Source organism: Pinus tabuliformis, chromosome 7, assembly GCF_031772625.1.
Source record: "Pinus tabuliformis cultivar Carrire ecotype Pingquan chromosome 7, CPIR1, whole genome shotgun sequence".
NCBI classification, from domain to species: Eukaryota; Viridiplantae; Streptophyta; class Pinopsida; order Pinales; family Pinaceae; genus Pinus; species Pinus tabuliformis.
This window is the reverse complement of record NC_142293.1, coordinates 266163320-266180069: the sequence shown is the minus strand read 5'-3', so window position 1 is coordinate 266180069 and position 16750 is coordinate 266163320. Positions and strand designations below refer to the sequence as shown.

The following is a 16750-nucleotide window of genomic DNA, read 5'->3' as shown; positions in this document are numbered from 1 at the left end:
AAAAAGTAAAAATCATGATGTAAAATGTCTTGAGGGTTAGAAAAATAATTTATCCCTCATAGGTCCTAGGTCCTAGGTAAATTTAAATTTTCCAGAGGTAAAATTCGTGGATCCTTTAAAAAATTAAACCTTAACAGGTCCAGGGACTAAGGTTAATTGATTATTTTGCTAAATTTTATGCCTTGGGTCCCTGGGGTTAAGTCAAAGTCAAAATTTTGAGGAAATAAATGCAAAATTTTAATTTTTGAATTTATTAAAATGTATTTAACTGAAACTTTCGAAATTTCCTCAATATTAAAAATTTCGACGGATGAGATTAAAAGAAATTTTGATCCTCATCAACGGTCAAGATCATTTTGACAAGGATCACTCGAACTAGCCGTTGGAAGATTTATCTTTAAATAGGAAATCATTTTGTCAGTCATATTCATCCGATCTTTTGATCGTGTACTAAGCAAAAAGCTCTCTCTTTTGTAATCTTTTTTGTGAGCAATAAAGAAAGACTTTGGGGATAATTTCTGCTGGTGTTACTCTTCATGGAAATGTTGTAGGATGTATTATTTTCATGCATATATTTCTTTTCGACCATTGATATAGCTTTCTGAAGAGCGATTTGAGTACAGGTATCTTGCTCAGTCGCTGGGGTTTGAATGGTAATTTAAGTTTTGAATATAATAGCAGGTATCTCTATTAAATCCGAATTTTATTATTGTTTTCTCGCTCTATGTTGACGGCTGAATTGAGTTTTGTAGGAAAATCCTTGATTATTAGATCATCGGGTGTTCAGGGAAATTCTCGGTTAAACCAGCCAACTCCCGATCCATGTTTTCTGAAGAGCCCAGTTTAAATTTGATCCCAGGCTTATCATAAGATATTTTTATGGGTGATGCGGGAAGGGTTTCAAGCTTAGTACCTTTAAAAATTCAAAAAATTTTAATTTTTCTGTGCTAAATCATTAGATTTGGTTGTTGAAAGCCACAGATCATCAGATCTGGGAGCGGAGTCGAACTCACACTCCCTAGATCTGATAGTTCTACCAGTTTTGTACATAGATCTGTAATTAATTTTAGTTTTCTAACTTGGGTTTTCGGGGTTTTAGTTTTTTGGGTCATTGTATATATCTTTTGTGTGTTTCTTGTCGTCCTACAGCTGCAGATCTAAAGCTGAGAGATGTGCAAAGTCCAGATCTACGCCCTAGAGGGTAAGATTTGGATCTCTGGAGGTCCATCAGCATCATTTTTACAGGGAATTAATTTAGTTTTGCAGATATGGAATTTTGTGAGGGTGTCAGGGTCAAATCTAAAGCAGAGGGATTCAAAATTTTAAATTAAGATTCCCCGGAAAATTTGTAAAGCAATTCTAGTAAATTTTAAAGGTTTTCTTTTAGGCACCTGTTTGCTGATTGGTTTCTGAGTGGGGTTTGTTGTGCATTTAGAATTCTTTTAAAAGGGCCAGGCCCTGCTACCTGCTTTCTCTTCAAATCCGCGCTGGTGGCCGCCTTTCCAAACCTATGAAAAGAGAACAGATCTCCTCATTCCTTTCACGCTGCCTAACTTGCCTGTTCCATCTCATCTCGCTGTCGATAGACTGCCTCTCTTATCCACGTGAGCTGCCCCAACCCTAGCTGCTAGCTCGCGCTTCCTCCAGATCAGCGGCTTCATATCCCTTCAATGTTGCCATCGAGCTGCTCCAAACCTTGCTTCTGCTGTGTGCGATATCAAACTTTTATTTAGTTTAGTTTAGGTTTCATTTTCATTCATAGCATTGTTTAGTTTTGTTTTAGCATAGGCATTCGATTTTCTTTTATGTATTTTTTTTAGGTAGGTAGGGTTAGATAGGTAGCGTTAATTTTTATTTTCATGAAATGTGTTATGTTTTGATTTAATTAAAATTTCAAACATACAAAAAATAAAAAATAAAAAATCCAAGTTTGATTTTGGTTTAGTTTTTATTTTGATTATTGTTTTATGAAAATAAAAAATAAAAAATCTAAATTTGTAAAATTAAAAAGAAATCTAAACATTAAAAAATTTAAAAAATTTAAAAACTTCAAAAAATCCTTAAAAAATTTAAAATTTAAAAAATCTAAAAACATTTAAAAGATCATAAAAAAAAATTAAAACTTTGGTGACTAAGGATTTTAAAATAAAATAAAATAAAAAGGGTTTGTGTTGTAACTTTAAGAAAAATTAAATGTGGCCTATGGCCCATTAAATTTTTTTTATTTAGGCCCTTTTTATTTGTCCGTCGCATTAAAAGATTTTAGATTTTTCAGTTACCATTAAACATTATTGCCTAAGGAATAATTTAAATTTTTAAATTTAAAGTTCCTTAGTGTTATTAAATGCATTTCTCATGATTCTTCTATGGTCTAGTGCGATAAATCATATTGGCTTTTGGAAAAGATTGATTAATTCTTGGTCATTAACGATAATCATTTTTAAAATCTAGAATCTTTTGCATCTGACAGTGTTGGGCATTTATATGGATTATCGTCACTTTTCGTCACATATTGAAAATCGTTCTGGGTAGCTTGTTTTATTGATGGTTAATTCAAATATCGAAGGCACTGGTCTAAAATTATTTCTATCTTGTGGTCGTGTCTTGTTTACTTTGGCATTTAATCTATCAATCTGATTTAATCATTTAAATTCATCAAGTTATCCATCATTAAAATCTCCTAGAGTCTATTTTTCACAGGCTATCCTCATCTATTCACCTAGGGACAGCCCCCCTTGACTTACCTAGGAGAGAGTCTAAACGAAGTGAGTAAGGATCAAGAGTGACAGCCCTTACTCCGAACATTGTCGCGCTGCCTAGACACTCCGTGCGACAACATTTTTTGGCGCCGTTGCCGAGGATATTTGATTCTCAGCGCTTCAATGACATTTTATCTTCATTCTCCTCATATCATCTTTATCATTTTTACCGGCAACGCCAACATTTTTTGTCGTCATTGTTGGGGACCGATTTATTAGGCCTGGGCTTTACGACATTCATCATTCATCTTTCATATTTCTATCATTCATTTAGCCATCAACGACAACATATTTTGGCGCCGTTGCCGAGGATATTTTATTCTTGGCGTTTCAACGACTTTTCATTTATCATCTTTTCATTCGAGCCGGCAAAGTCAACATTTCTTGGCACATCTCATCTTTTCCGCCATTCATTAGCCTGTCAAGCAGCAAGCTTTTCCTGGCGTCATTTGATCTTTTCATCACCCTATCTTTCGTCGTCTCATTAATCATTTCAATTGCACCTTTAGCACCTAGACATTTTGGTTCGTTTCTTGTTTGGGTGTTAGGATATTCCGACACATAGGATATAGTTAAGTTCAACTTGGTCTAGTGTAGAGTTAGGTATAGAGTTAGGTAAAGTGTGTTTCTTTACCGTTGTACATTTTGTAACTTACAATCCGACGGTCACGATATGTAGTGATCTGACGGTTCATTCTCTCCTCGGTATTACCGACACTTGATCCGTGGCTTGACACCCGATTGGTCCATGAGTTCTATTTAAAGCGCATGGAGGGTCATTGTTCGGGTAATCCGTGCATGAGAGAAGCTTATGTAAATTTTCATTCTTTGATTAATAAATTGCCTGTAGTACCCACGTTGGGACAGGCCGTGGACTGTTTCCCTCTTTGAGGGTTTTAACCACGTCAAAAATACTGGTGTATTGATCTGTGATCTGGTTGTGAGCGGTGTCCTTTTGGTATTCTTTCTGAGGAACTTACCCTGTAAATTCCTACATGGTATCAGAGCTATTTGAGGGCCGCGTCCGTTGGTGATCCAAATCTGAAGCCGGTAGAACTGCATGCGGCTGTCGTTTCCTAGATCTGCTGTTTCTGACTGCTTTCGGGCCGAGAGGACTGCTCTGTTGCATTCGGAGCATCTGTTCCAGTGAGGAACCCCTTTCGTTTCACGCGAAAAGGTTTCCGGTAGCCCTAGCTGCATCATTTTCAGATCGGGAGGTATACAGTGTTTTTTGCAGTTTACTGTTATTTTCTCTCTGCTTATTTCGGTTTCGGTTTATTTAGCCTTTTTTTTTTTAACCGGATCTATACCTTTCATTTCTGCGTATACTCTTTGCCCTGCGACTCTGTGCGATCTGGGCAAATCAGAAACAGAAAGGAAGGATTTTTCTCATGCGTATGCTCTTTTCCTTGCACCTTAGTGTGATCTCGGAAAATCAGAAACATTGAGAAAAATATTTAGTTTTTTGGCTAAAGCTAACTTTGAGATTTTTTTTAAAATTTCTAGTTTTTTGGCTAAAGCTAACTTCGAGCCGCAAGGTTCGTTTTTCTTTGCATATTCGTGTTGGGTTTTGTGTTTTGTGTTTTGTAGGGAAAAAGAGCTTTCTCAAGGCAAGCACGCAAAACAAGGCCCCCCCCCCCTCTCTCTCTCTCTCTCTCTCAAATTTTTTGTATAGATCAATTGGTTCAAAGCTATTTTAAGAGACTAGAGGTCTTGGGTTCAAGTTTCCATTTTGTGGGGGCGGATTTTTTCATTCGCGCACTTTGCCGGCAACGTCAACAATGAAAGAAGATGGTAACCTTATTTATTCCATCCTTACTAAGTTGGGACCAGCCTACTCTGTATTTGTTTCCACTTTCCATTCTACAAGGGAAGCTTTCATTTGTCAAGGAAAAGACTACAAGGCCCCTTCCTTTGACTCCTTTTGTGATTCCTTAATAAGAGAACAAGAAAAACTCTTGCACCTTGATCTTCTTAATCTTGGAAATTCTTCCACGAAAGCGTTAGCCGCCCAGCAGCAACCAAATTCAAAGAATCCTAAGAAGTCATATCCTCAAAAGAATGGTCCTAAACCAACTCAGCCTCAAAATGAAAGATCATTTCAGCAAAATGATAAGACCAATAAAAACAAATGGAAGAAGACTGATAGACATTGTAACTTTTGTAATCGAGATGACCACTTAGAATCTAAATGCTTTAAGAAGATGGAAGCCTTGGAAGCCGCAATGAAGAAACATAACATCCATGTGGAGCCTACTTCAACTTCAACTTCCGGAATGGCACTTTCTGCATGTCGTTGTCAATCATCTCAGTCTGGTTATGCATTAAATGTATCTTCTTCTTCTTCTCATTCTCATGAGTGGCTCATTGATTCTGGAGCCTCTTATCACATGGGCAAAAACCAAGCCATGTTTTCTTCTTTAAATGATTGTAACACCAAAAATATATATGTTGGTGATGATAGATCTCTTAATGTTGTAGGGACTGGAACTGTTCATCTAGACAATGGTCAGTTTAATGATGTATTATGTGTTCCAACCTTATCCTGCAACCTTCTATCTGTCTATCAGATAACTCATTCAGGTGAAGGTAAAATTGTTGAATTTTCACCTCATGATGTTGTAATCAAGGATCTAAAAAATCCTAAACAGATTCTAGCTACTGGTCTTGTTGATGATTCCACAAGGTTGTATAAGTTTCACAACTTTGGGTCATCAAATCTTCCCTCAGTATTTGTTGCTCATAATGATGAAGTGAGCAAACTTTGGCATGAGCGATTTGGTCACTTAAACTATCGCTCCCTTCAGCATCTATGTAAAGAAAATATGGTGACAGGTCTTCCTATGGTATCTTGCAGAGATGGTGTTTGTTCCGGATGTGTACTCGGAAAACATCATCGGGACAGTTTTGACAAACGTGCCTCTTGGCACGCCTCAGCCCCTTTACAGCTTGTGCACAGTGATTTATGTGGTCCTCTTCCTGTTGCTTCATTCTCTGGCTGCAAGTACTTCTTAACTTTCATTGATGATTTCTCCAGACGCACTTGGGTATACTTCTTAAAACTCAAGAGCGAAGTATTTAACACATTTTTGGCCTTCAAAGCCTTTGTTGAAAAACAATCTGGACATCAAATTCTTAAGCTAAGAACTGATAATGGTGGAGAATATGTTAAAAACACATTCATCAACTTTTGCACCGAAAATGGAATTCAAATGCAACATACTGTTCCATACACTCCACAACAAAATGGTGTAGCTGAAAGGAAATATCGCACCTTAAAGGAAATGGCTAATTGTATGCTGCAATCTAAAGGACTCAGTCTTAGTTTTTGGGCCGAAGCAATTAATTGTGCAAATTATATAATCAATCGCACTCCTACTAAGGTTCTAGAGAATATCACTCCAGAAGAAGCTTGGAGTTCCATTAAACCAGATGTAAGTCACTTTCGTGTGTTTGGAAGTGAAGCATGGGCCCATATTCCAGATGAAAAGCATAAAGCTTTAGAACCTAAGAGTGAGAAATGTACTTTTGTTGGATATTCTGAAGATGCAAAAGGTTATAGACTTATTCCATTTAAGTCCAAAAATGTTATCATTAGAAGAGATGTCAAATTTGATGAAAATAAATCGGCCTGCAAGCCTAGTCCGGCGAATGTGCCACATCTTCCTATCTCTTCTACCTTTGAAAACATTTCTTCTTCAGATGATGAAAGCGAGGATGATAATCCTCCCCCACCTTCTCAGGATCCTCAACTTCCAAGATGGATCCGTGCTACTCGGGATGCAGCAGGTGATCTTGCCGGTGATCCTACAGATCAGCGACGTACACGTTCTCAGTTTGAAAGAGCCTCTTCTTTACTGGCTCAAGCTCCAGTAAATCATGATCCTGACACTTTTGCAGAAGCTTCAGGCCATCCACATTGGGAAGCAGCTATGAATGAAGAATATCATTCATTGATGACAAATGATACATGGGATCTTGTTCCTCTACCAAAGGGACGCAAACTTGTTAGATGTAAATGGGTTTACAGAACCAAGTATGGACCAGATGGGAAAGTTGATAAACATAAAGCTCGTCTCGTTGCTAAGGGCTTTTCACAGGTTGAGGGCATTGACTATACTGAAACCTTCTCCCCTGTTGCCAAAATGAACTCTATCCGCCTTGTTCTTTCCCTTGCTGCCTCTTTAAAATGGGAAGTCCATCAGATGGATGTTAAATCTGCCTTCTTGCATGGGGACTTGCAGGAAGAAATCTATATGGAACAACCCATTGGCTTCATACAAACAGACTCCAGCCTTGTTTGTCGACTTAAGAAATCCCTTTATGGCCTCAAGCAAGCTCCTCGGGCTTGGTATGCCAAAATGGATAGCTTTCTTTTAGAATCTGGCTTTTCTAGGTGTCATTCTGACAATACTGTCTACACCAAGAAAGTGGGCAACTCTCTTATCATCCTTGTTCTTTATGTTGATGATCTTATTCTTACTGGTAGTGATCCCAACCTTATAAACCATGTGAAGTCCAGCCTTAAAAAGAAATTTGAAATGACAGACTTAGGACACTTACACTATTTTCTCGGTCTTCAAGTCTTGTAATCCAAGGAGGGTATTTTCCTTTCCCAGTCCAAGTATGCTTGTGATATTCTTCGTCATTTTCACATGGAAGACTGTAAGCCAGCCCCTTCTCCCTTTCAGTCTGGAGTCAAACTTTCAGTCTCTTGTACTTCTCCTGAAGTTGATGCTACCTTATACCGTCAACTTGTAGGAAAACTCTTGTATTTAACCCATACTCGTCCTGATCTTTCCTTTGCTGTTGGCCTTGTTGCTCGTTTTATGCAAAACCCCCGTGAAAGTCATTGGAAAGCAGCTAAAAGAATACTTCGTTATGTTCGAGGTACAGTACAGTTTGGGATTCATTACAGTGCCAAAGCAGCTCCTCTGTTAGTTGGTTTCACTGATTCTGATTGGGCTGGTGACCCTGATGATCGGAAGTCTACTGCCGGTTATGTCTTCACTCTTGGTTCAGGACCTATTACATGGGCTTGTAAGAAACAGGCTGCCATTTCTCTTTCGTCAGCAGAAGCAGAGTATCGTGGTGCCGTGGAAGCTAGTAAGGAAGCCTTGTGGCTTCGTCAGATCCTATCAGAGTTTGGCTTTGAGCAGCAGCATCCAACTACACTTTGGTGTGATAATCAAAGTGCCATTCAGCTATGCAAAGATCCAGTCCAGCATCAGCGCAGCAAACACATTGAACTACACATGCACTTCATCAGAAAGCTCATTCATGACCATGTTCTTGAAGTGCAATATTGTCCAACAGATGATCAGGTTGCAGACATCTTCACAAAGGCTCTCACAGAGGCAAAGTTCACTAAACTTCGATATATGCTTGGAGTTCAGGAAGTTGTCACTAAGGGGGGATAGGCTCTAGTGCCTCCTTCCTTCTCCTATTGTGTCATATTTGTAAATCCTTCAATCCTATCCCAAGTTGTTCTTAAGGGGGGATGTTAGGATATTCCGACACATAGGATATAGTTAAGTTCAACTTGGTCTAGTGTAGAGTTAGGTATAGAGTTAGGTAAAGTGTGTTTCTTTACCGTTGTACATTTTGTAACTTACAATCCGATGGTCACGATATGTAGTGATCCGACGGTTCATTCTCTCCTCGGTATTACTGACACTTGATCCGTGGCTTGACACCCGATTGGTCCATGAGTTCTATTTAAAGCGCATGGAGGGTCATTGTTCGGGTAATCCGTGCATGAGAGAAGCTTATGTAAATTTTCATTCTTTGATTAATAAATTGCCTGTAGTACCCACGTTGGGACAGGCCGTGGACTGTTTCCCTCTTTGAGGGTTTTAACCACGTCAAAAATACTGGTGTATTGATCTGTGATCTGGTTGTGAGCGGTGTCCTTTTGGTATTCTTTCTGAGGAACTTACCCTGTAAATTCCTACATTGGGTGGCGACTCCACTTCTTCCATTTATTATTTCTCAGACAAGAAGTCCTCCCTTATATCCGGTTGTTGTTTCCCTTTGGATCCTAGAGTTAGATTCATGTTCAAGTGGTGACTCCACTTCTTTCATTTATTACAAGAATTTCTACTAGAAGCTTGCTTCTTGTGGATCTCTTGAATTTCTTGAGCAGAGGTCTCTCTCTATCATCCATTTGGTCCCTCATTATTCATCATGGATTATTCATTTACCCCGTGTCATTTTACTAATTTTCTCCATGATATTCCGAAAGTGGCCATTCATAAATTGTCTTTGCTCTCGGGTGGTGATTCAGTCGCTGTTAGAAAGCATCTATGCAGGTTTTCTCGTATAATGCTCATATATTGTAGTTCTCCCCAGTATGATCATGAAGATGTCAAAATGCATTTATTTGTTTTTTCTTTAGAGGGTAATGCTATGAATTGGTTTAATAATTGTCCTACAGATTCTTTCACTTCTTTACAAGACATCGTTCATGCTTTTCGAGATAAATATGGTTATCAAGATAGCTCCCCTTGTACCCCTCAAATTATGAAACAGGATGAAAGTGATCTTGTTAAGGATCCAGCTGTCAATGAAAGATTTCAAGACAATTCTCCATATCAGAATGTGTCATCCACTTGTACTGTTGCAGATCAAATCCATGACAGTGAAAAAACAGGGACAAGTTGTCAAATCAGTGTCGACAATGAAAGGGAAAATCATAAGAAAATTATAGAAGAACTAATGCGGCTGGTAAAAAATATGGAGCTTAATCAAGAAAAGCTTGTAACTGATTACGTCAAGGATATGAGAACTTTATACACCCACCTGGAAAAGTGAAATAAGGAGATGGAAACCATGAAAGCTAATCATGACAAGGAAATTAATTCTATGCAAAACAAGTTATTAACTATGGATGAAGAAATGACCATCATGACATTCGATTATAATAATCAGTTGGCTACCATGCAAGCAAATCATAAGAAAGAGATAAACTATATGCAAAATTGTTTCATGGGCATGAAAGCAAAGAATGACAAAGCAATAAAAGATATGGAAGCTAGTCAGATATGTCTTCAGAATAAGTTATTGAGCATGGAGGAAGACCATGCCAAGGAAGTCAGTGCTATGAAGGTTGAACACTCTAGCCAGATGGATGCCATAACAATACAGGTACAGAAATTTCAACATCGATCAGAGGATGAAAGAAACAAGGAGACATCAACAGATCAGAAGCCTCCTTATCTGCTGCAACAAGCTCCATCTTATTATGAGGAGGTCATTTGTTCCATTGAAAAGTGGCTAATTGAAGGTGACCCGGGTAAAACAGAAATTGATGAGAATCAAATGCAGAATAAAAAGACATGTCATGCATACCCTACATACTTCATTTGAGAGTTTTGAAACAGAATGTTACATGTCATCAGTGATACACCCTGCCACAAAGAAAAGGTGCAAGAGAAAGAGAATAAGAAAGCGATTTGATGCATCAGATGGTCGTAAGCAACTTGATTTTCAGATAAGAAAAAGTCCTACTATGTGTAGGATTGGACATAGCACATCCGAGAAACAGCCAACAGATTTGCCTGAAAGCAGGCAAATGCTCAGTATGCACTATATTGAACGCATTTGATGCCATGGGGCATCTTTGTATTGTATTTCTAACCTTATGCCCTGTTATTTCAGTGTTTCATTTTGTAGTTAGATTTGGTTTTTCATGTTGTTAGACTAGTTAATAAATGAAGAGCTTATATATTTCCTGTGCTTAACGTTATATGATGATTTTTGGATGGATGTTACTTATGTTATGTTGTGTGTTGCGTGGATGCAGATTCTGGATTCTCACATTCCTCCAGTGCAGCAACATGTCCCCAAGTAGAGCCAGATGTTGACCACTATGTGTCAACGACCCATAGCAGTACACCCCCTTTTTTTGCAAAAGGGATAGCGCTTGATCAACGTGTCCATGTCGTCCAACTATCATCATTAGCTTGATCATGTTATATTATAAACCCTTTCTGCATGTGTAAATCGTAAATAATCTCAGCAGATCCGTGTCATGTATGTAATTGCTTAAGTAAACCTAATTTTTTGATGCCAATCTACATTCCGAAAGGTTTTTTGTCTCACCGATCCATGGCCGACAAAGTTTTCCTTCAGCCTTACCCCAAAGCCGGAATGAATTTTGTCACCAGAATGTTAGGGGAGTCCTAGTGTGCTAGATCGAGTCTATGTAAAAGTGATTTGGAAATAATCCTAACTATTTGGTTAAGTTATTTTATTACAAATTGCTTGATCTGCTAGATTATATTTGTGTCGCAGAACTGGATAGCCTGTGAGGGTCTTGTTCAAATGGATTTTCCCCTTGAGATGTAAAAATGTAAAAATTATGCTGTAAAATGTCTTGAGGGTTAGAAAAACAATTTATCCCCTCATAGGTCCTAGGTCCTAGGTAAATTTAAATTTTCCAAAGGTAAAATTCGTGGATCTTTTAAAAAATTAAATCTTAACAGGTCCAGGGACTAAGGTTAATTGATTATTTTGCTAAATTTTATGCCTTGGGTCCCTGGGTTTAAATAAAAGTCAAAATTTTGAGGAAATAAATGCAAAAATTTAATTTTTGAATTTATTAAAATGCATTTAATTGAAAATTTCGAAATTTCCTCAATATTTGAAATTTCGACGGATGAGATTGAAAGAAATTTTGATCCTCATCAACAGTCGAGATCATTTTGACAAGGATCACTCGAACTAGCCGTTCGAAGATTTATCTTTAAATAGGAGGTCATTTTGTCAATCAGATTCATCTGATCTTTTGATCGTGTACTAAGCAAAAAGCTCTCTCTCTTGTAATCTTTTTTATGAGAAATAAAGACTTTGGGGTTAATTTCTGCTGATGTTACTCTTCATGAAAATGTTGTAAGATGTATTATTTTCATGCATATATTTCTTTTTGGCCATTGATATAACTTCCTGAAGAGCGATTTGAGTACAGGTATCTTGCTCAGTCGTTGGGGTTTGAATGGTTATTTTAGTTTTGAATATAATAGTAGGTATCTCTATTAAATCTGAATTTTATTATCATTTTCTCGCTCTATGTTGACCGCTGAATTCAGTTTTACAGGAAAATCCTTGATTATTAGATCATCGGACGTTTGGGCAAGTTCTCGGCTGAACCAGCCAACTCCCGATCCATGTTTTCTGAAGAGACCAGTTTAAATTTGATCCCGGGCTCATCATAAGATATTTTTATGGGTGATGCAAGAAGGGTTTCAAGGTTAGTACCTCCTCTAAAAATTCAAAAAAAAAAAAAAATCTGTGCTAAATCATTAGATCTGGCTATTGAGAGCCACAGATCATCAGATCTGGGAGCGGAGTCGGACTCACACTCCCTAGATCTAATAGATCTCCCATTTTTGTACATAGATTTGTAATTAATTTTGGTTTTCTAACTTGGGTTTTCGGGGTTTTAGTTTTTCAGGTCATTGTATATATCGTTTGTGTGTTTCTTTTCATCCTATAGCTGCAAATCTAACGCTGAGAGTTGTAAAGAGTCCAGATCTAGGCCCTGGAGAGTAAGATCTAGATCTCTGGAGGTTCATCAACATCATTTTTACAAGGAATTAATTTAGTTTTGCAGATCTGAAATTTTGTGAGGGTGTTAAGGTCAAATCTGAAGCAGATGGATTCAAAATTTTAAATTAAGATTCGTGGAAAAATTGTAAGAGAGTTTTGGTAAATTTTAAGGGTTTTTTTAGCCACCTGTTTGCTGATTGGTTTTTGGGTGGGGTTTGTTGTGCATTTCAATTTCTTTTAACAGGGCCAAGCCCTGCTACCTGCTTTCTCTTCAAATCTGCGTTGCTGGCCACCTTTCCAAACCTGTGAAAAGAGAATAGATCTCCTCATTCCTTTCACGCTGCCTAACCTGCCTGTTCCATCTCATCTCTCTGTCGATAGACTGCCTCTCTTATCCATGTGAGCTACCTCAACCCTAGCTGCTAGCCCACGCTTCCTCTAGATCAGCAGCTTCATATCCCTTCAATGTTGCCATCAAGCTGCTCCAAACCTTGCTTCTATTGTCGAGCTCCACACCTGCACACATGCACAGCAAAAAGCGTTTGATTTTTTTTATGTGTGCGATATCAAACTTTTATTTAGTTTAGTTTAGATTTCATTTTCATTCAAAGCATTGTTTAGTTTTGTTTTAGCATAGGCATTCGATTTTCTTTTATGTATTTTTTTTTTAGCTAGGTAGGGTTAGATAGGTAGCGTTAATTTTTATTTTCATGAAATGTGTTATGTTTTGATTTAATTATAATTTCAAACGTAAAAATAAAAAATAAAAAGTTACAAAAAAAAAAAATCCAAGTTCGATTTTGGTTTAGTTTTTATTTTGATTATTGTTTTATGAAAATTAAAAGAAATTAAAAAATCTAAGTTTCTAAAATTAAAAATAAATCTAAACATTAAAAAATTTAAAACTTTAAAAATTCGTAAAAAAAAAATAAAATTTAAAAAATCTAAAAACATTTAAAAAATCATAAAAAAAATTAAAACTTTGGTGACTACGGATTTTAAAATAAAATAAAAAGGGTTTGTGCTTTAATGTTAAGAAAATTTAAATGTGGCCTGTGGCCCATTAAAATTTTTATTTTAGGCCCCTTTTATTTGTCCGTCGCATTAAAAGATTTTAGATTTTTCAGTTACCATTAAACATTATTGCGTAAGGAATAATTTAAATTTAAATTTATAGTTCCTTGGTGTTATTAAATGCATTTCTCATGATTCTTCTATAGTCTAGTGCGATAAATCATATTGGCTTTTGGAAAAGATTGATTAATTCTTGGTCATTAACGATAATCAATTTTAAAATCTGGAATCTTTTGCATCTGACAGTGTTGGGCATTTATATGGATTATCGTCACTTTTCGTCACATATTGAAAATCATTAAGGAATTTAGACTTCTGTGATCCATAACATTGTTTAGAAAATCTTCGGCAAAATCACATAATCAATCTTTTGTCGACGCGTTTCGAACCAACTAGTGTGGTTCATCGTCAGGACAAGTTGAAAAACAGATCCAGCTTAGCCTGTTTAAATAGCTAGAGCAGAGACACCAACGGTTACCTGACAGCTTAATCGTTGGTGTCTCTGCTCTAGCTATTTAAACAGGCTAAGCTGGATCTATTTTTCAACTTGTCCTGACAATGAACCACACTAGTTGGTTCGAAACGCGTCGACAAAAGATTGATTATGTGATTTTGCCGAAGATTTTCTAAACAATATTGAAAATCGTTCTGGGTAGCTTGTTTTATTGATGGTTAATTCAAATATCGAAGGAACTAGTCTAAAATTATTTTTATCTTGTGGTCGTGTCTTGTTTACTTTGGCGTTTAATCTATCAATCTGATTTAATCATTTAAATTCCTCAAGTTATCCATCACTAAAATCTCCTAGAGTTTGTTTTTCACAGGCTATCCTCATCTATTCACTTAGGGACTACCCCCCTTGACTTACCTAGGAGAGAGTCTAAACAGAGTGAGTAAGGATCAAAAGTGACAGTCCTTACTCTAAGCGTTGTCGGGCCTAGACACTCTGCACGACAACGCACACCACATGGCACCATTATTTTGGACCAATGTCCCCGGAAAAACCCAATGCGAGAAAATCGATGCAGTTATCTGAGGGTTTTCTTATTAAGCAATATCAAAGTACAATCTAGGTGTTGTAACTAGCCTACCCAATAGAGAATTTCCTTAGCAGCTATACCTCACAGTTTGAGAGAAATCTCCTAGCTAAAACCCCGGAAAACCCTTCCGGCAGCTACTCAGCACAAAACTGCTCCTGCAACCCCAGTGTCTGCCCAATCTGGATTGTGTCAACCCCACTTTGTCTCACACTGGCCCTACATCAGCCTTTCTTGGCCTGCGTTTGCCCTGGGAGCCTCTGCGTCAACTACGTTGGCCCCTCTAGTGCTCTGCGCAGCACTTGGCTACCTCTGCGTGGCCCTGCGTGAGCCCCTGTTGGCTCTGCGTCACCCTTCTTGGCTGCTACGCTGCTCTTCTGGCACAATCTTTGCCTTCTCTGTTCCTCTGTACTCAATGCCCCTCAGCTGCTCTCCCGATCACTGATTCTATCTCTCTTAGCAAACCCCGCTCTAAAGAATAGAATCACTGATCATTCTGGTGAATTTTCCAAGTAACCCTCAAGCCTTCTCTTATAATTTTCCTGTTGACATCTCAACGGCCGAGATTAAGTCCCTAATCAATGATTAAGATTAGATTTGGCTTGATCCATGTCTTTTGGACCATTCTAACACAGATTCATATTAATACACATTAATATTTTATTTTAATATTAATTATTAAAAATATTAATTATTTTAATATCTCTTGATCTGTTTAGAATCTGCCCAAACCCTTTCTGGGTATCGGAGATCTCATGTGCTCCAACCTCTCCACCAAATTTCGTGGCTAGAGCACATCCGATGCTACCCCAAATCAACATTGAGAAAAGAAAATTATACAATTATAGCCTTGCTTATAGCCCTTTTTCAATTAGTAGAAGATAAATGACAAGTTTTTGAAATTTAGATTGCAGATGCAAAATAAAACTGCATGAGAAATCCAACAGCAATTCTTATTCATCCCATGGTAGAAGATAAATGGCAAGTTTTAAAATTTAGATTGCAGATGGGAAGCAAACTGCATGATAGATCCAACAGCAATCTGCTGACAAATAATTGTTGAATGTCTCTTCCATGGTAAATATTGTTTTATTAGTAAAAGTGGCCATCAACTCTAGAATGCCAAGGTGCTTACCCGAACCCGGATGATGAAGAGGAATGACAACATGTTGTAAAGCCAAGACTGGTGTTTTCTCATGATCCAATAAAGCCACTTCAAACCTTTAAACAAACAAACAAAACAATTAACTGTAGCCACGATGAAAAATTTTGATGTCAGTACCAGATTACAGGGAGTTCAATACATCAAGTACAGCTAGTTTACTGATGCATAATTTTCTAGATTGATGCAAGAAAGCTTCACAAAGAAACTTGCTAAAGGAAGAAGCAAAATTCTATATTGAAAGGAAGTGTTACCAGAGACGATGCGGCAATAGGAGAGCCTGCACACTAAGTGTAGCATTTGAACATGCAGTAACGACAAAGCAGACAGTTGACCTGTAAAAAAACAATGGATTAGTCATCAGCAATTTTGAGACGTGAACGAGAAAAACAAATGAAATTATATTATTGCCGAAAACTCTTCAAAATAGGACAATATTTTAACCAAATAAGATTCAAAACATCTCAAAATCAACCTGGGGTCAGTTCCCTGCACCAGAAATGCTGTCACTGCTAAATATCTCCAGTCATCCTGTGGCTCATCATTAGTAATGAGTTTCCCCATTGCTCCACCGATTTTATCCAGGCCAGAGTCGGCCTCCACAACTTCATCTGGCATTACTCTGTTAAGTGTAATACCATCCATATGATATTTTTGTTTCCCACTTGCCATTTGCTTTGGAGGCTTGCAAAACTGTGGTTGCATGTATGTACTTAGCCATTGAAAGGAAATCATATAGTTTTCTTCCAATGGGAATTTCTCAAAATTTGATATATATGGAGCTTTCAATTTACTGGATAGTTCATTCTCATGATGGTCTTGGTTAACTTCTTCCCATTTCAACTGCCAAGTTGTTAGAATTTGCTTGGCCCCAACAGATAAGAGTAGCAATGGAGTATCTCTGTTTTCAATGCTGCAATTGAAGTCATGTTGCCTTTTATCACCCTCCAGTTGTAGAGTATAAATCTCTGAAACAGTGGTAATTGATCTTACAGCTGATCCGCCAACATGTTCCCCAAGTAGCAAGGATAAATTGAGCTTGTCCATCTGCTTTGAGGAATACCTGCATAAAACTTGATTTTTAGTTTAACAATTTGGTACATGCATGATATGTGCCGATATGGAGCAACATGAAGAGTCAAAACTGAACAGAACTTCTAGAGTGAACC

At 37.5% G+C, this 16750-nt stretch overlaps 1 protein-coding gene across 1 annotated transcript in view; it reads right to left on the bottom strand.

Moving 5' to 3' along the window:
- Positions 1 to 16750, bottom strand: part of LOC149246888 (uncharacterized) — a 300905-nt gene that overhangs the window by 45200 nt on the left and 238955 nt on the right. The window contains exons 12-14 of the mRNA XM_089458052.1: positions 16057 to 16644; positions 15836 to 15916; positions 15555 to 15640 (exon numbers count right to left, since the gene is read on the bottom strand). Coding sequence (XP_089314178.1) covers positions 15555 to 15640; positions 15836 to 15916; positions 16057 to 16644 — 755 coding nt within the window. The remainder of the gene's footprint in view (positions 1 to 15554; positions 15641 to 15835; positions 15917 to 16056; positions 16645 to 16750) is intronic.